The sequence below is a fragment of the Rana temporaria genome, chromosome 7 (genome assembly GCF_905171775.1).
Source record: "Rana temporaria chromosome 7, aRanTem1.1, whole genome shotgun sequence".
In the NCBI taxonomy this organism is placed as follows: Eukaryota; Metazoa; Chordata; class Amphibia; order Anura; family Ranidae; genus Rana; species Rana temporaria.
Window position 1 is genome coordinate 64,756,972 of NC_053495.1, and position 20,715 is coordinate 64,777,686.

Below are 20,715 nucleotides of genomic sequence, written 5' to 3' on the forward strand. Positions count from 1 at the left end.
GGGCCTTCACGCATCCGGTGGTACGCGTGCACCCCCAGTGTCTATTGCTAAAAAAGTGCGGTAGGAGGTCGGCAAGTGTTAAAGGACCACCAAGAAATACAGAACTATAATACAGTAGCAATAGCATTAAATGCTTCCTAATATTGTATTTGCTTTGATTAAGCTGAACTCCAGGCAAACAGATTAATATACAAATGAAATACATATAGGGAAACTGTTTGAACTGTCAAAGTATTTTTATTTCTGTCCATCCAGTTCTGTTCACACCAGGCTGAAATGCAGAAATGCATGCACCACAAAACATTTTATTGCAGTTCTGAGTGGGCAATCAGTGCTTTTTGTTGATGCTCTATCTGCAGTTACACGTACACAAAAACGGCATTGGCAGATACGTTACACCAGCCTTTCTCAATTTTTTCAATACAGAGAACAGGGACTTATTGGTATCTACAACTCATGATACACTAGTGTTATGGTCACTGAGAAGACTGCTTCTTACACTTGTGGTTATTAGGAAGAATTATCCCCTTAGGCCTTGTACACACGGGCAAACATGTCCGCTGAAAATGGTCCGCCGTACCGTTTTCAGCGGACATGGCCGCCCGGAGATTTCTGTATGATGGCTGTACACACCATCATACAGAAATGAGAGACAATCCGCGCGGACAGACAGCGCGGTGACGTGTTCGCGCCGTCGCCGCGACGATGACGCGGCGACGTGCGCGACACTGAAAGGTCAATGCTTCCACGCATGCGTCAAAGTCATTCGACGCATGCGAGGGATGGCGGCCGCTCGGACATGTACGGTAAGTCTGTACAGACGACCGAACATGTCCGACGGACAGGATTCCAGCGGGCATGTTTCTAAGCAAGTTTAGAAACATTTGTCCACTCGAAAACGGTCTGGCGGCCAAATGTACGCTGGAATCCTGTCCGTTCGGCCGTACACACGACCGAACATGTCTGCTGAAACTGGTCCGCGGACCAGTTTCAGCAGACATGTTCGGTCGTGTGTACAGGGCCTTACAGATAGCTAAAAAGATCAATGGTGTCTGTAGGAACTTATCGGAGAAGCAGAAATTGCTCAAGGAACCCCCAGCAACCCCTGGAGAACTCAATAGGCCTCCATTGAACCCTGTTTGAGAAATCCTGCATTATATAAAGCCAAAGTTCTAAATTATCTTTTACTATTATGAATGAATAAGCAGCACTGATGATTCATCAGTGGGCAGGGTGCCCATGATTTGGGCTTCAAAAGAAAGTGGGACTACAGCCAGCATTAAGAGGTGTGTTTTAGGAACAATGGGCCACCAGTCATTACAGGACCTAAGTGCTAAATGCATTTGGTCCTCTGGGAAATAAAATAAAATGTTAAAAAATAATCATAGTTCTACTTTAAATCTAACTCTTCTCTATTTCTATTTGCTTCACTGAACATAATAACTTCAATGAAAACACACATATTGGAAGACTTTGGACGTAAACAAATCATTAGCCGTCCCATAACAGGCCTAAATGTTCTCTCCAAGATAATGGAGAAAGTAGTGGTACAACAGCTGCAACAGCATCTAGATACCCACAATCTACTGGATCCATTACAATCAGGCTTCCGTCCCGGACACGGGACAGAAACGGCCTTACTCAAAATATGGGACGATGCCCTCGAGGCCGCAGACGAAGGAGAATCTTGTCTCCTGGTTCTGCTGGACCTAAGCGCAGCCTTTGACACGGTAGACCACAAACTGTTACTGATGCGACTAGCCAAGGTAGCAGAAGTCGCAGAAGGTGATTTACCATGGTTTTCTTCCTTTCTTGAAAACCGATCACAAACAGTTAAATTGGGTTCTTTCACGTCGGAAAAGCGCACGGTGTGATGTGGAGTCCCCCAAGGATCCCCCCTGTCACCGGTGCTTTTCAACATCTATCTTCGCCCTCTCTTTGATATTATCAGTAGCCAAGAACTACTCTATCACTCTTATGCAGACGATACGCAACTGTATTTTCGCATCTGCAACAAAAAGGATCATCATCCCAGTTTAGAGAAATGTCTCTCTTTGATAGAAAACTGGATGACAAAGAGTTATCTTAAACTCAACAGTTCAAAAACAGAACTCCTTATGTTTCACGCCAGCCGAAAGAGTCAACTGGCAACAACCTGGACACCCCCGCCCATTCTGGGTCAAATCATCACCCCTAGCTCCAAAGTCAAAAGTCTCGGGGTCATCTTCGACACCTTCATGACAATGGACGCACAAATAGGGTCTGTAGTCAGCGGAGCGCACCATCTGTTGCGCCTACTACGCAGACTTATTCCATTTATCCCCAAAGAAGACGTAGCAGTCGTGGTGGGAACAATCGTGAATTCCAGACTGGACTATGCTAACGCCCTGTACCTCGGACTCCCAAAGTACCAAATCTCCCGTCTGCAAGTCGTTCAGAATACGGCCGCCAGACTGGTGACTGGGAAAAAAAAATGGGAATCAATCTCACCTTCGTTGAGAACCCTTCACTGGCTGCCAGTAAAAGACAGAATTGCATTTAAAGCACTCTGCCTAACACACAAGTGCATCCATGGGAAGGCTCCGCAATATCTTTGCGACAAGATAGAACCTCACAATTCGAATCGCGTTCTGCGATCCACCGACCAAAATCTGGTCAGGGTACCAAAAACCAAATACAAGTCCAAAGGAGAAAGAAGGTTTGCTTTTCAGGGTCCTAGACTATGGAACGCTTTACCAACCAGCATTCGGTTGGAGGAAAACCACCTGATTTTCAGAAGACAGATCAAAACTCTGCTCTTTTGATGTCATGAGACACGAAAAACTAGCGCCCAGAGGCGATTCAGTTCGCATGCGCCGCGCTTTATACGTTTTTTCATTCATTCATTCATTCATTCATTCATTAGGATTCTAGGTGACGTCATCTTAAGCTGGCTATAGATGACTAGTTTTTTTTTTCAATCAGCCAGGGGGGCTGCCAGATCAGCGAAACATTTCTCCATCACACAAGCCAGGTGGATATATGATTCCCCCCCTCCCACAGTGACATTGTATTCTGACAGTGGGACTCCTCCGCTAACAAAATAAAGTGATCACCAGTCTTTTTACCTGAAACTTTTTTTTTTTTTTCATGAACCATGAAGAGAAAATAATGTTTTTTAAGTGATACTAATTGTATCACCATCCACTCCAGATGGCTTTATGTCAGGTCTAATCCTTTGTCAAGTGCCCCTGGATTTTTTTCATTTTTTATTTATTTTGCCATTGTCAGGAAGAAGTGAGATTGTTACCTGGTCCAGCTTGTTTATGGCTAGTTTTAAATTAGAGACACAATAAAGCTTGCCATATCTGTGCTGTCATGCTCAAGATCCTATCAGATAAGAGAACCCTTTCACAAAAAAAAGCTGCATGTTTGAATTTCCAATGTACCCAATGGCATTATTTTCCTCACTTACCTCTTTGTCAGGAGCTATGGGAAATGCAACTTTCATATAATGAAACTGTGCAGCGCGGATAGCATTAAACCAGCTAACAATTTCCTGCAAAAGCAAAAATATATTTAAAGAGTAACTCCAATTTTGTTGAGAAAGAAACAAACCCCTCCTATAGCAGACTCCTACCTGTTTATGTAGCTGTCTATTCAACTATGTCCTTGAAATACTGTGTTCACTCGCTCCCCTGCCAGCACACAGTGATCAGAGCTTGCAGCTATTGGCTGCAAGCACTGATCGGATGCTGGTTTTCCAGCATGCTTGTTAGATGCTTCTGTCAGATAAGGAGCTCTACACACGGGCTAAAAAAATCAGCCGGTTCCTGATTAATCAACTATTTTCAGCCCATGTGTACCCGTGTGTACCCAGCTTAAAGGAGTTGTAAAGGAAAAAAAAGTTTTTGCTAAAATGACTGTTTACAGGGTATAGAGACATATAGCCAGATTCAGATACAAGAGTGTATCTGTCGGCGGGCGTAACGTATCTCATATACGTTACGCCGCCGTAAATTAGGGCGCAAGTTCCATATTCAGAAAGAACTTGCGCCCTAAGTTACGGCGGCGTAGCGTATGTGGTTCCGGCATAAGCCTGCCTAATTCAAATGTGGATGATGTGGGCGTGTTTTATTTAAATTTAGTGTGACCCCACGTATTTGACGTTTTTTTAAAAATGGCGCATGCGCCGTTCGTGAAAGAATCTCAGTGCGCATGGGTCGGATAAAATGCCTAAGATACGTCGAACACTGCCTACGACGTGAACGTAACTTACGTACAGCCCTATTCGCGTACGACTTACGCAAACGACATAAAAAGATAGGCCTGTTCCGACGTCCATTCCTTGCATGGGCTGCGCCACCTAGGGAGCAGCTTTATCTTTACGCCGGCGTATCTCTAACGTAAACGGCGTAACTAATTGCGACAGGCACACGTACGTTCGTGAATTGGCGTATCTTGCTCATTTGCATATTCAAAGCTGCAAACAACGAAAGCGCCACCTAGCGGCCAGGGTAAATATACACCCTAAGATACGAAGGCGTAGGAGACTTACGCCGCTCGTATCTTAGCCTAATTTAAGCGTATCTGGTTTCCAGAATACGCTTAAATTTATGACGGCGTAGATTCAAAGTTACGACGGGGTATCTACTAATACGCCGCCGTAACTCTCTGTGAATCTAGCTAATAATAGTTAACTGATTCCTTTTAAATATGATTAAAAATAGATAAAAATCAATCATATAATGTACCTACAGTTTCAGTTTAGTTTTTGCATGAGCCAATACAGGGCAGTGATGGTTTGAAAAACGAAATTGATTGGTGTTGAGGGGTTTTAGACACACAGTAATCACACCTCCTTGATTAGTGACCACAAAGAGAAAGCTCCCGTGACTTTTTTCATCAGGAAACAGACAACCAGGAAGTGTTCAGAACAGAGAAGGATTACAGCAAAAACGAACAATGAGGACATGAAACCAGGACTGCAGTAAGGTAAAGAAAGCTATTTAGCTAAAAAAATGTTTTCCTTTAGTGACCCTTTAAGACCTTTGCACTGTAGTGTATGTGCAGAGGAACAGTCTTATTTTCTCACTACATATACAGGCTTTGCTTCCTGCAGAGCTATGTAGTAGTTGTGCTTCATTAGTCCTTTGCATGATGCAAATCAATGTGTCAGATGATTTATTGAAAACAATGCATGCTTTGTACAGCTCATATGTTATCTCTACAGTTGCTAAGCAATTATGATATTAAGTCTCTGCAGTAGCTAATGTACCCAGTCTTTACTGGATAATTAGATATCTTCAAAAATAAACATTTTACCTGTCCATGATTGTGGTACACAAACATATTTCTGGTCTTGTTATCCTTGATGTATGTGATCTGTAAGCCATTATTTTGTTTCATTTTTTCTGGCTGAAAAGTGGCATTAATACTGTCAATTTTAATTACAGCTTTTGGTTCCTTGGCCTAAAAATGAAGACAAATGAAAGTTAAAGGAATGCAGCACATTGATTCATATTTGCTAAGCAAGTTATTTTATATTTAATGCATTTTATACATTGTATCTAAAGAAGGGGAAAGTGCAAAATAGCATTCAGTTGTGTTTGGCATCCCTATTTATGCAGCGGGCATTCTGCATTGTAGAAACCATACCAGAGACAGCTAGCCAACTGGCATTTTCAGTAGGAGGCTAACATTGACATCCATGTTACTTGTTATACAGGTGTCTTGCATGATAACTAGGAATATAGTTACATAGTAGGTGAATATAGTTACCTTTCTACAAATCCTTTTACTTTAAAGAACGTATATGTTATGTGTGCTATATGTGGGTGTTGTGTGATGCCAATGAAGATTCAGAATAAACACTGACATATACAGAACTTCTAGTATGTAGCTGATGTTTAAGGCTTATTTAAGCAAGCATACGTCTGTTATTTTAATGTTGTGAAACCTCTGATTCAAGTTGCAAAACCAAAGCCAAAGCACTTATCTTGGGTAGTGACAATTGAAGTTACTTCAGAATGGAGTAGATCTGCAGCTAACAGTAGCTAATAAAACGTGTTTATTCTTCTATTTGTTCAGCCAATCTAATATAATGCTAGTGAGTGCCGGTGCAAGGATTTTTGTCTACACAGGCGAAGGTGTATTTTGGTTCCCCCCCAACCACTGTCTACAACAGTGGCAGGTGGTGCTCAAAAAATTTTTTTTTTGGGGGGGGGGGCGCTAACAAATGCGCAAACATCAATTGCAGCCTCGCTGAACCATGAAACGCAGCCACTGTGCCATGAAACGCAGCCACTGTGCCATCAAATACCGCCACTGTGCCATCAAACGCAGTCACCGTGCTCATCAAACGCTGCCACTGTGCCATCCAAAGCTGCCACTGTGCCATCCAAAGCTGCCACTGTGCCATCCAAAGCTGCCACTGTGCCCTCAAATGCTCCCACTGTGCCATCCAGTGCTGCCACTGTGCCATCAAATGCTCCCAATGCTGCCACTGTGCCATCAAATGCTCCCACTGTGCCATCCAATGCTGCCACTGTGTCATCCAATGCTGCCACTGTGATCCCGCCAGCCGGTGATGGCGAGCGGTGTCTTCTCCTCTCTATGCGTCATCTCCCCTCCATCCTCCTCTCCTATGATTTGATGCCTGATAGGCGTCCAATCACAGCGCCTGATGTTTCAGCCAATCAGGCAACCGGTAACAGACCCGGCAACCTGATTGGCTGATAGGCGGGTCAATGTTAGCAAAGTGAATTCCTTTGGCTTTGATAACATTGAGCTGAGTGAGAAGCAACACACAGCATTGTGCCCGCTTCTCACTTTTTTGGATGCCTATTAGAGCAAAAGGCTCTAATCAGGTGCTTCCAAAATACAACCCCACCACTGTAATTCAGGTGCCCGGTGAGCAAAAAGGGTCCGGACACCTGAATAGGGGGTGTCAGCACCGACCATAGATAGATTCATGCAATGCATGAATCTATCTATAGTAATTAGAGAGTGACAGGAGAGGGGGGGGCTGCGCTCCTGTGCCCTTAAGGACGCACCGCCACTGGTCTGCAATCTCGCTGGTACCTTCTTTATGTTGTGATCATAATTTGAGAAGGACAGCACACAGCATTAAAAATTTGAACTGAGCTGGCACGAAACAACAGTGTGTAACAAGGGGGTAGAGTTATGTATTCCCCACTTCCCCTCACTGGCTATGGGGCAGCTGACAGGTGAGGCAAACAAAAACTTCCATGCTGTGCAGCTTTGGAAAATGCATACCTCCCAACACAAAAAGCAGGAGACAGGAGTGTAATGCACAGAATGCAGAGAACAGGAGTGTAATTCAAAGAATGCGGGAGACAGGAGTGTTATGCACAGAATGCAGGGGACAGGAGTGTAATGCACATAATGCAGGGGACAGGAGTGTAATGCACAGAATGCAGGGGACAGGAGTGTAATGCACAGAATGCAGGAGACAGGAGTGTTATGCACCGAATGCGGGGAACAGGAGTGTGTAATGCACAGAATGCAGGGGACAAGAGTGTAATGCACAGAATGCAGGGGACAGGGGTGTTATGCACAGAATGCAGGGAACAGGAGTGTGTAAGGCCCCATACACACGATAGAATCCATCCGCTGAAAAATCCCAGCAAATGGGTTTCAGCGGATAGATCCTATGGTGTGTACACTCCAGCGGATCTGTTTCCGCGGATATTTCTCCCCTGGGATGGATTTCAGCAGATCGAATATTTGCTGACATGCCAAGCAAATCTATCTGCTGGAATCCATCCCAACGGATGGATCCGCTGGTCTGTATAGACTCACCGGATCCATCCGTCCGAAGGGATCCCCGCATGCGTCGTAATGATTCGACGCATGCGTGGAATTCCTTATATGACAGCGTCGCGCACGTCGCCGCGGCGACGGAGCGACACGTCATCGCCAGAGGATTTCGGCGCGGATTTCAATGCGATGGTGAGTACACTCCATCGCATAGAAATCCGCGGAAATCCTCGAGAGGATTTATCCGTGGAAACGGTCCGCTGGACCGTATCCGCGGATAAATCCTCCCGTGTGTATGGGGCCTAATGCACAGAATTCAGAGGAAAAGAGAGTAATGCACAGAATGCAGGGGACAGTTGTGTTATGCACATAATGCAGGAGACAGGGGTATAATGCACAGTATGCGGGGGACAGGAGTGTAATGTACAGGATGCAGGGGACAAGAGTGTAATGCACAGAATGCAGGGGACAAGAGTGCAATGCACAGAATGCAGGGGACAAGAGTGCAATGCACAGAATGCAGGGGACAATGGTGTTATGCACAGAATACAGGAGTGTGTAATGCACAGAATGCAGGATACAGGAGTGTTGTGCACAAAATGCAGGGGACAGGGGTTTAATGCACAGAATGCAGGAGACATGATTGTAATGCACAGAATAGAGGAGGCAAGAGTGTTATGCACAGAATGCAGGAGACAGGAGTGTAATGCACAGAATGGATGGATCAGGAGTTTATTGCACAGAATGAAGGGGTCAGGAGTGTTATGCACAGAATGCAGTGGACAGGAGTGTGTAATGCACAGAATGCAGGGGGCAGGAGTGTAATGCACAGAATGCAGGGGACAGGAGTGTAATGCACAGAATGCAGGGGACAGGGACAGGAGTGTAATGCACAGAATGCAGGGGACATGTGTTATGCATAGAATGCAGGAGACAGGAGTGTTATGCACCGAATGCGGGGAACAGGAGTGTGTAATGCACATAATACAGGGGACAAGAGTGTAATGCACAGAATGCAGGGGACAGTGGTGTTATGCACAGAATGCAGGGGACTGGTGTGTTATGCACAGAATGCAGGAGACAGGGGTATAATGCACAGAATGGAGGGGGCAGGAGTGTTATGCAGGAGTGTAATGCACAGAATGCAGGGGACAAAGGTGTTATGCACAGAATACAGGAGTGTGTAATGCACACAGGATACAGGAGCGTTGTGCACAAAATGCAGGGGACAGGGGTTTAATGCACAGAATGCAGGAGACATGAGTGTAATGCACAGAATAGAGGGGGCAAGAGTGTTATGCACAGAATGCATGAGACAGGAGTGTAATGCACAGAATGGAGGGGTCAGGAGTGTTATGCACAGAATGCAGTGGACAGGAGTGTAATGCACAGAATGCAGTGGACAGGAGTGTGTAATGCACAGAATGCAGTGAACAGGGGTGTGTAATACACAGAATGCAGGGGACAGGAGAGTGTAATGCACAGAATGCAGGGGACAGGAGTGTTATGCACAGAATGTAGGGGACAGGAGTGTGTAATGTACAGAATGTAGAGGACGGGAGTGTGTAATGTACAGAATGTAGTGGTAAGGAGAGTACAAAATCATGTCGTGCCCCAACTTCACCTTTTCAGCAAAAATACCCACTAACCCCCCAATAAAAAAAAAACAGCCTCCCCAAATCCCCCCCCAGTCCCAGCACAATCCCCCCCCCTTCTTCCTCATCCTAGCACTTATCCTCACAGCTCTCAATTCCCCTTCCCAATCCTCATCCCCAGCACAAATTATCCTTCCCTCTAATTCCCCTCTCAGAATAAATCCTCTTCCAACCCCCAAATCCTCCCTCCCAGCACAAACCCCCCCCCCATTCCAGTACAAATCCTCTCCCACCCAATACCCGCTCTCCAAATCCCCCCAGCACAAATCCTCCTTCTAGCACAGATCTTCCTTCCAGTCCCAGTGTAAATCTTTTTCATATTTCTAGCACAAATTCTCTCCCCTAAACCCCTCTTCCCATCACAAATCTTTTTCCAACCCCTAAATACCCACTCCCAACACAAATCCTCATCCAAGCACAAATACACCAGCCCCAAATCCCCCTTCCTGCTCAAATCCTCTTTTCCCCCAATCCCATAAGCCAGCACAAGTCCGTTGCCCAGTTCCGTCATAAATCCTCCCACACAAATCCCCCTTCCCAGTATAAAACCTCCCCCCAAACACAAATCCTCCCCCTCCTTCTAATACAAATCAATCATCAATACTTCTCAACTGTCCTGCTTTTTGTGGGAACAAAATAACAAAGGTCTGCAAATCCAGCGCCAGTTCACAGTGCGGAAAACCTGTTTTCCATGTGCGCTTCCTGCACCACAAGTTCAAAACGCACTGCAGTTGCGATCTGCAGTGGGTGTCAATATCAATGACACCCCGAACACAGGTTGCAAGCGTAACACGTTTGCCTGGAGCAGGTTTTATGGTACAGTAGTACCATGTGATCCAGTTCCTGTAATTTTTATAACTACTGGTGCAGTCTGACACAACTTTAGCCCATTCAAGCGAATGGGCTGAAATTGCACTGCACCTTGAACTCATGTAAATCACACAGGAACGCACAATGTGTTCCTGTGCGATTCGTGGTGTGAACTGGCCCTGGAGTTCTGGAGTCAAATTCCAAAAAAACTTCAGCCACCTAGCTTTACTAACTTGACCGGCAAGGGGGCAATAACATGGGCACCTGGGGCGATTGCCTAGCTTCTCTATCAGGGTTGCCAGGTTCCTAAATGCCAGTTTGTTCCCTATGGAGTAGCCAGCATCTCTTTGATTTTGGGGGGGAATAAGAGGATACTGTATGTTCTATGGGGCATTTCGGGAGAAGTGATGACTTGTGCGGGGGGTTGGTGGTCAGATTTCATATCCTCTACCCCTGCTAGCACAAGTCCCCACTTCTCCCAAAGCGTTCCCTAGGACATACAGTGCCAAACTGCCTTATGGTGGCACTGGCCCTGATGCTAGTGACCATGATGATGAGAGAAATGTTGAGATTACAAATGGGTGGGTATTGAGAGAAATTATACTGTTGACAATGTACTGCAATAACTAAATTGGAGATTTTTAACTAGTCATTTATTTTAATTGGTACAGTAAGTCAGTAAATAATTGTCTGATGTTCATAACCACATTAAGTGTCCATTTTAAAAGACACTAGCTAAAACATCACTAGTCCTATTTTTTCTGATGTTAAGAAGTTGCTCACATCTGCTTTTATGAAGTATTTTAAAGTGCCATCTAGCAATGTAAGGACGAATCTTCTTGCAAAATACTGCCCGTTATCTCGTCCTCGCTTCATTAAGGTCCCCTCCTTTACTCCTGCAAGGAAACATAATAGTTCTGTTAACATCAAGTGTCAACTATTTTAGGTTGATAACATTCCACTGCAAGAGACACAAACCATAATTCTGCTAATATCCTGTTCCAGCATTTACACATGCCATGCTTAAACACTGCCACAAACATGGGCATTTCAAACTGAGCATAAGATGGAAAATTAATATAAGCAGATGAAGTTGGAGCAATCAGATGATCCTAAGGTTGACCACTGTTTAGGTGGCCATGGTTACAATGATCTTCACCTATCGCTGTCAGTATTTGGGGAAGACTTATTTGTATATTTCATACTCGGATAACCCAAAGTTCTTGTGTGCTGGATTATCAAATCTAATTGGTAAAAGACAACAGGGGCTATGGAAGGACAGTCAACACATGTAAAGATCAGAACCAGGGAAATCAAGTAGTACCTGTAGTACAGTCAAGTTCAAGCTGAAAGTCTAGCCAGTGCACATGGATGGGTGAATAGTCAAGACAAGCCAGAGGGTCATAAAAGGTCAATCCAACAAGTTGAAACTTAAACCCAACAAAAAGAAGTGGGAACAGAGGGTTTGATTTACTATGGGCAAATGGGGGAGGGGATTTACTGAAACTGGACAGTGCAAAGTCTGGTGTAGCTCTGCATAGAAACAAATCAGTTTCCAGGTTTTATTGTCAAAGTTTAATTGAACAAGCTGAAGTTATAAGCTGATTGGCTACCATGCACAGCTGCACCAGATGCTGAGTGCTCCAATTTTAGGAACTCAACCCCATTGTTCACTTTGTAAGGGAAGTTTCCCCAGACTTTAGTGAATGAGGGGGAAGATCTGCTAACTTCTATCATTCGATCATAATCAAGCAAAGTTATTGTTTGCTAAGAGAAATTTCACCATACAAACTCAGCTCTGGGGATAATTCCCTTGCTCTACAAGTGCAAAGTGCACTTGAAATTGAACTGAAAGTGCACTTGGAAGTGCAGTCGCTGTAGATCTGAGGGGGACATGAAAGGAAAATAAAAAACAGCATTTTAGCTTGCACATGATTGGATGATAAAATCAGCAGAGCTTCCCCTCATTTCAGATCTACCACTCAGATTTATAGCGACTGCACTTCCAAGTGCACTTTCAGTGCAATTTCAAGTGCACTTTGCACTTGTAGTTTGCACTTGTAGTGCAAAGTTTATTTGCTTTTCGTACATAACCCCCTTCATCATTGTGCCACTATTCAACTTTGTGTTATACAGTTGTTGAGGGATAAGATTTGTATGTTGTCACTATCAATTTGTGGAGGCTATATCTTACCCATTTAAATGTTAGCAAGTGTTATTATTACCGTCATAGTGCCACATCTTTCAATAACATTTTATTATGAAAAAATAAATAAAAAATTAGATAAACATAAGAGTAAAATAAAAAAAAATTATCCTATGGCATGTTCAATTCATGGCATTTCTGAAATATCATTCTTTGGTTTTGCTATTGATATTTTCATCATCACACCTTCCAGGAGAAGTGCATAATGTTCTTTAAAATCACAATACATTTTAGTATCTATGTGTATTTGGGTTTATCCAACTCCACCAGCCATCCACCCCTCCACCACTTCTTACCTTTGGGAAGGCCATCGGAAATGTCCTTTTTCATGAATTCTTTACGTTCATATTTAGCTCGTATCCACTGCTCTCGCAACACGCTGTAAACGAGGAAAAGTTAACATATGAGAAAAACATTAACAATAATGTAACATTCGAATTATAAGGGGAAAACTAAAAGAGTAATAGAAGCCTAGAGAAAAAGTAGTAAGATAAGGAAATAAGTGGATGATAAGATATTGTGAATGTTCTGCTTGACAGCAGATGAGACATTCGTAAAGTCAAAGGATCAGTTTACTTACTGGCAGTCTAAATGTGTGGGTCTGTAGAAATACACAGGGACATACGCCTCATATATTGCTTTGGCTGCATCATTTCCGTGCTTTTGTAGAAACTGAGAAAGCAAGAAGCAGGTAAATAAGCAAATGCAAACAAGGAAAAAAGTTCAAAACATTTGGGGTTTATTACTTGAACTAATGGAAACACAGCAATGATTTGAAACATTTAAAATGATAAGTTCACTTTAAAAAAAAAAAGGATACAGGTTGCTGGTGCCATGCGGGTCTCCTACAGATCTGTCAGTGTATCTGTGTGCCTGTACATCCCGAAATACAAACCAACAGCCGCAAAGGGTATCGGGGATTGTAGTTCATTCACACATAGAGGTGTGTTGATTAATGACACTGCCATGTGGGCGGAGCCGCGCACAGCGGCACTGATTTCAAAAAGTGACAGCTAGTATGGGGAACTTCTAACCGTGCTGCTGTCACGTGGAAGGGGGGGGGATCGGGCAGTGGCTGCAACATTGGGAACATGTTACATGTTCCACCCTAAAAGTTATTCCAGTTGTCATACAATCTTATGCTATCACTTCTATCTAACGCCACCGTTCACCATTGTTTTCACTGTATATTGAAGATCCTTAAGCTAGCATTGCTTGTATTGATGTGTTAACATGTGCTTGGGCCATTATAGTAAGATCCCTGCCATTTGATGCAGATCCTACAGTTGTATTACAGCATATGTATTCTAATTGCGCAGTCCACCACAATGTTCTCAGAAGAGTGACGGCAGGAAAAAGAAGAAGAAAAAGAAGTGGTCCATCAAGTTGGCCCCATTTGTTTGCGTTTTTTTTTTATAATGTCACACAGTGACTGCACTTTCAAAGAGAAAAATATACAAAAAAATATACAAATAAAAATACAAAAAAATATACAAAAAATAAAAACAAGAGCAAAAACAAGAGCACAAACGCCACAAAAATAAAATAAGTCATATTATATTCAGCTCATATGGAGATTCTTTTTCTTTCTTAAAAAACAAACAAAAAGAAAACACATAAACAAAACAACCAGAGCTTGTTGATGAACATTTTATAAAGGTTAACAGTTTTTTTTCTACTTTCGGATATAAGAAAAAAGAAAATCCCAAGTGCAAATCAAAACCAATAAAACTTTTGGTGGGTTCAAAGTTGTAACAATTTATCCACCACTAACTGCGGGGGAGCAAGACTAGGGTTATCTAACCAATTTTGCCAAATGAGATTTAACTTCTTTGAAAAATTTTGATGGCGATAAGCTAGCTCATCTCTAAGTAATGCCCTGTACACATGGTCGGAATTTTCGAAAAAAAAAAATTGGATGTGAGCTTTTGGTCGGAAATTCCGACCGTGTGTAGGCTCCATCGGACTTTTCCTGTTGGAATTTCCGCCAACAAAAATTTGAGAGCTGGTTCTCAAATTTTCAGACGGAAAAAATTCCAATCGTCTGTAGCAATTCCAACGCGCAAAATTCCAACGCATGCTCGGAAACAATTCAACGCATGCTCGGAAGCATTGAACTTAATTTTCTCGGCTCGTTGTAGTGTTGTACGTCACCACGTTCTTGACGATCGAAAGTTCAGAGAACTTTTGTGTGACCGTGTGTATGCAAGCCAAGCTTGAGCGGAATTCCGTCGGAAAATCCATCCAAAGTTTTCCGATGAAAAATCTGATTGTGTGTACGCGGCATTAGAGGGAGTTAACATAAGCAAACCACGGTGTATTGGTAGGCACTGTAGATGCCATCCAAAGTCAGGCAATTAGCTTCCTAGCCAAGTATAATAACCTTGTTACCATAATGTAAATACACATTGGATACATTTTTGCATCAATTGTGCCTAATAGGCACACTAATGGAATGGGTGATATAGGTACTTGAGCTAGATCAGAGATAACCTGCATAACCTCAGCAAAACGATTTTTTCCCAATTTGGATAGAGTAAAGGAGGATTGTAACCCCTGTAAGGCCCCTTTCACACTTGCGGACGTAGGGCCAGATTCTCAAAAGAGTTACGCCGGTGTATCTACAGACTCATCGGCGTAATTCGAAATTCCCACGTCGGCGTCATTGACGTTTTCCGTCGTGAGCTGGAGCATGCGCACTGGGCTATTTTTCAGCCCGGCGCATGCGCAGTTCAATCGACGCGGGGGCTTAATTTGAATACAAGCCGCGCGGGGGCTTAATTTGAATACAAGCCGCCCCCTTTGAATTACGCGGCCATACTCCGGGCCATTTACACTACGCCACCGCAAATTACGGAGCAAGTGCTTTGCGAATACGGCACTTGCTCAAGTAATTTGCGGCTGCGTGGTGTAAATGGATTACGCTACGCTACGCCCAAATGTATGTGAATCTGGGCCCATATGTCCGCTTTTTCATCCATCCGTTTGCGGATGAAAAACAGACATACATTGGTCCCTATGAGATTGCGGATGTCAGCGGATGAATATCCGCTGACACCCGATCTCACCCGCCTCCGCAATGATCCGATTCTGCAGACGGAGGAAAACCCTATTTTACCTTCCGTCTGCGGATCGGATCGGTTGAACACGGACACACGGTCCGTGTTCATCCGATCCCCACATAGGGGAAAGGGGAGAAAAGACAGGGCAGTCCCTGCACAATGTGCGGGGACCGCCCAGTCATCTCCCGGCTCATTGGGGATCAACGGAGCGATCCCTGCTGAGCAAGCGGAAGTTTACGGGGCGGATCATTACTGATCCGCCCCGTGTGAAAGGGCCCTAAGGTTTATTTTTGCCAGCTTTGTCCCATGGGGGAGATTTACCTTCACGTCCTTTCCCATAACCAAAACAGCAAGTGAGAGGAAATCTCTGCAAATTAGGGGAATCTCTTGGGGACCCCCAGGTCACCAGAACTAGTGTTCCCATTGGAAGATTTCCCCTCTATTACTTTTCTGGGGACAACCCAAAGTTTGAGATTTTCTTTACTAGAACGTTTAATGATAACAGTAAACAGGACAAATAGAGGGAGGATCTCCCTAAAGCCTCATACACACGATCGGACTTCAAACAAACTTTTCCGTGGATTTTTGTTCGAAGGGTGTTGGCCGCGAACTTGGTATGCATACACACGGCAGGACTTTTTCAGCAAACTTTCCCAAAATCACGTGGTTTCTTAGCTCTTTACCGCCATCTTTTGGTCAACTTCTGTATTGTTGTCTGATCTTTTTCATTGGTTCTGAGCATGCGTGTTTGTAATTTGGACTTAAGTCCGATGGATTTCTGTACACACGGCAGGACTTTGCACCGTAGGAGTTTTGTTGCCGTAAAGTTTGTCTGTTTACAGAGCGAACTTTTGTCTGACGAAAACCAAAAAAGGTTGTCTGATGGAGCGTACACACGTCGGATTTTTTGAAAAAAACTGCTCATTTTGAAGTTTGTTGTCAAAAAGTCCTATCGTGCGTATGGGCCTTAACAGCGGCATAGACAGTAATCGAACTGACAGGTGTTCCAATCCATCTCCACTCTGTCCAAAACCCCAAAAAAGTTTTGCCTTTAGTTATACTTTTATTCCTGATATGTTTTATTCCTCAGACCTTTCACCAATTTTGTTGTCCATCTCTGAACCCCTTCTATCTTATTAACAGCTTTTTGTAAGTGAGATCTCCAGAACTGGACACATATTCTAAATGAGGGATAACTAAAGATCTATATAGGGGGATCAGGATGACCTCCTTCCTCCAGCTGGTGACCACTGTAGTGATGGATTCTAGAGTTTTTAATAAGCTTTTTCCACTGGGTGGCCACACTGTTTGCTCATTCTGCAAGCATAAGGCTACGTTCACATCTGTGCAGGTGATTGCCCTGCAGGACTGCACCTGTTTCTGTAGCCGCAACCACCTGCACAGAAAAAAAAGAAAATGTGTGTGGGTGCCATTAATCCTACTGGCATGCCACATGCACTGGAAATGGTGGGCTGCAATTCCAAAAATGGAGCAGAGACCTTTCCCTGCTTTTCAGGAGGCATGGCAGAACATTTAAATGCATGGTCTGCCGCACCCACGCAAAACGCGGCTCGCAGTGCCGCATCAGTGTGAACCAGGCCTTAGTACTCCAAATCATTTTTCTCTGCAGTGCCAACCAACACTGAAACCCCAATATTATACTTTATCATGGAATTCTTTTATATTCTAGGTGCCTTTATGACCAATTTACTCAGACAACACATCTCCAGCCAACCCATCAGCCCCCATCAATACCATAATTCCAAATCCACCTATGCTAAACAAAAATGATGTTGTAGTTTACAGTATACACCAAAAAAGAAAACTTCTTATAAAGCCAAAAATAATTAGCTATATTTTCAGCGCAGGGAGTGCTTTAATTTGACATTTACATTCTCTATATAAATCTAGCTAATTCTAAATACTTGATCTTTTTTAGCTACTGAAAAAAAAGACACAAAGACAATGAAGTAGAATTTTAGTCTGTTTTTAACAGCCCAATAACAACTGATGCTTGTTTAAATTAGAAGTGCTTTTACTGCTTTTTTAGAATAGGCAAACATTTTAAAGAATAAAATTTTGAAGGAAGAAGATTATGATCCAATCAAGCACAGATACAAAAATCGCACCTCATCCCTGGTATAATAGAGAAAAATAATGGAGCGAATGGGATGTTGACGGTGCTTAAACACAAATAATATCAGAAAATTTAATTTTATAACAATTTATTTAAAACCTCAAAAATCAAAAAAACAAAAAAATGCAAGTGCAATGGTGGATCACTATCTTCATCCCCATGTAACATCTTTAAATTCGTACATCAAAGACACAATCGACCTGCTGCAAACCATTGAGGGGATCTCTGTTCCCCCTGGCACATGGCTAGTAGCCATAGATGTCGAAAGTCTATATAATGCTATTCCTCATGACAAAGGGATTGAAGTTATTGGCAATATCTTGAAAGATAGGGGCACTCTGGCTCAATCATATAACTGTTTCATCTTGGATCTCCTGAAATTTTTTTTTTTTTTTAATTCTTTATTTATTTCAAGCATTGCTTTACAGGGTTATACATTGTGGTTCAACCACTTATATAAACTATATCATCAAATTATTGGAGAGATGGTAAGGAAAAGATAAGTACCCCACCATTCCCCCTCTCGCTTCCATCCCTTTTCGGCAATACTTCTTCTCTTTTCCTTCTTTTTCCTTTCTCTTTTCTCTCTTTCTTTTTTTTTTCTCTTGCATCAGTACCCTCTCCCACCCCCACTCCTTTCCCAAAAAAATAAATAAATAAATAAATAAATCAAAAAACGGGATAAAAAAAAAAAAAAAAAATTCTGCTGGCTATTCCCCGCTCCCCCTCCCCAACCCCTCCCTGTACCTCTCATATGGGGCCCACATCGATTGATATCTCTCATCTTGATCTTTCAGTGTCAAAATTAGGTTTTCCATTTGTTGGATTTCTGACACTTTTGCGAGCCATTGTGCTCTTGATGGAGACATCTCCTGCTTCCACAAGACTGGGATACACGCTCTTGCAGCTGTGATAAGGTGTCTTAACAGCGAGTTTTGATATTTTTCCATTGTTATTGGAATATCTAATAGTAAAACCGCCGATGGTCTATCCGCCAGATTAAATCCTGTAATTTTATCAATTATTTCTATTTCTGAAATTTATTTTGACACGTAATGTTTTTTTGTTTGGACTCTCCCACTACCTCCAGGTGCAGGGGGTTGCGATGGGGACAAAATGTGCCCCATCGTATGCCAACCTATACCTGGGGGGGTGGGAGAAGGAACTTTTTTCCAGAGATGATCTTTCGATGTACCTGTCCCATGCCATCGCATGGTACAGGTACATCGACGACATCTTGGTATTATGGTCAGGTACTAAAGATGAACTCGAAGAATTTATGAAAGTCTTAGCAGACAACTTATATAATTTAAAATTTACAATGGAATGTAGTCAAGAAAGTATCAATTTTTTGGATCTTAAAATTTACGTTGATGCAGATGGCTGTATTTATTCTTCTCTTTATCGAAAACCCTCATCTGGCAACACCATCTTACACGCCTCAAGTGGCCATCCCCATTCCCTTATCAATAGCATACCCTACAGTCAGTACATACGACTCAAAAGGAACTGTGCACAAACAACTGATTACGAAATAGCTGCTAAAAATCTATACCATCGCCTTAGGGACAGAGGGTACAGCCGCAAAATTCTTAAGAAGGCCTATAAGAGAGCTGCTCAACATAATCGTCAGGAACTTATTTTTTCCACCAAAACAAAGGACACTATGCAACCTACTCGTGTCATTACACAGTACTCCCAACATTATTCCCAATTCAGAGGTATCTTAGAACAATTTTGGCCACTTCTCCTAGCTGATGGAACTGTAGTTAAATACATCCAAAAGAGACCAGACATTACGTACCGCCGTGCCCCCTCTCTGAGAGACCAACTGGTCCATAGTCATTTCAACCCTCTTGGCAACAAAAGCAAATCTCAATTTGGAACTTTCCCTTGTAATAGGTGTAATATATGTGAATTTATTTTGAGTGGCACAAGCACCCCCCTCCCTAATGGTGGGACACGCTCTATTCGTCATAGGGTTACCTGTCAAACCATCGGAGTGGTGTACTTGGCCAAGTGTTTGTGCGGTTGTTTTTATGTCGGGAAGACAAAAAGACCGTTTTTCATACGTATTAAGGACCATGTTGACCCACTACGTAGGCGACTAATGACTACTGCCATAGGTCGACACGTGGGCAAAGAGCACAATTTTGCGCTCGAAATGATCAAGTTCACCACACTTGAGCATGTCCCTGAACATGCAAGAGGCGGTGGCATTGACCGTATACTTCTACAATTGGAAACTAAGTGGATTCAATCTTTGAATGCCACCCGATACCCGGGACTCAATGAGTACATAAGTTTCAAGTCATTTCTGTGATTCATTTCCTGATATATGTTAGCAGATCTTATATTTTCTCTTTCCCCTGTTTTCCCTTTCCCTATGTTCCTTGATTCTGATGTACCAACTGGAAACTGTTGCTGATGTATAGAGTTTGCCTTGTTAAGTTTGGATTTTGAAGCTGACCAGTTGCGTATCATCTGTTTGCCCTATTTGTCCCTTAAAATAATTTTCCTTGCTCCTCTGTTTATTCTAATATCCCCCTTTTTTCCCTTTTCTCTTTCCCCTTTTCTCTTTCCCTTTTTTTTTTTCCTTTCCTTCCCCTCTGTTCTTTTATTCTACTATATTTTTTTCTAGCCGTTCCCCTGTAGAGGTAGATTAGTCTTCTGTGTCAGAATATACTAATTTTACGAGACATTTACAAACATTGATGTACAAATATTGACCAATTGTGTCTTCATATATGTTGTATAAATTTGTATATACTGTTGTTCATAATTAAAATGTCATTTTGGATGTCATTGTTGTTTTTCCTTGACAGGGGATGTTTTATTTCTGCTTGGCCATCTTGTGGCCATCTAGCAGCTGACACTTTATGACACCCAGCCGTTCATTTGGAGACTTTTTTGTCTGTTTTTTGTTTCCTTTCCCTTTTTTTGCCCCCACCCCCCCCTTCCCCCCCCCTCCCTCCATCTGGGCTGTGTGTCCCCATGATCGCTTGGTCCTGGACACCTCAGTCAGAATGTACTCGATGTTGTCTTTTGCTGCCTCTTTGAGGCGTTTTTTGGCTTGGCTGTATG

At 43.0% G+C, this 20,715-nt stretch overlaps 1 protein-coding gene across 1 annotated transcript in view; it reads right to left on the reverse strand.

Annotated features, from left to right (window-relative positions):
- LOC120945381 (arf-GAP with dual PH domain-containing protein 1-like) overlaps positions 1–20,715 on the reverse strand; it is a 50,502-nt gene that overhangs the window by 15,224 nt on the left and 14,563 nt on the right. The window contains exons 3-7 of the mRNA XM_040359508.1: positions 13,013–13,104; positions 12,729–12,811; positions 11,010–11,122; positions 5,305–5,451; positions 3,455–3,538 (exon numbers count right to left, since the gene is read on the reverse strand). Of these exons, the coding sequence (XP_040215442.1) occupies positions 3,455–3,538; positions 5,305–5,451; positions 11,010–11,122; positions 12,729–12,811; positions 13,013–13,104 (519 nt within the window). The remainder of the gene's footprint in view (positions 1–3,454; positions 3,539–5,304; positions 5,452–11,009; positions 11,123–12,728; positions 12,812–13,012; positions 13,105–20,715) is intronic.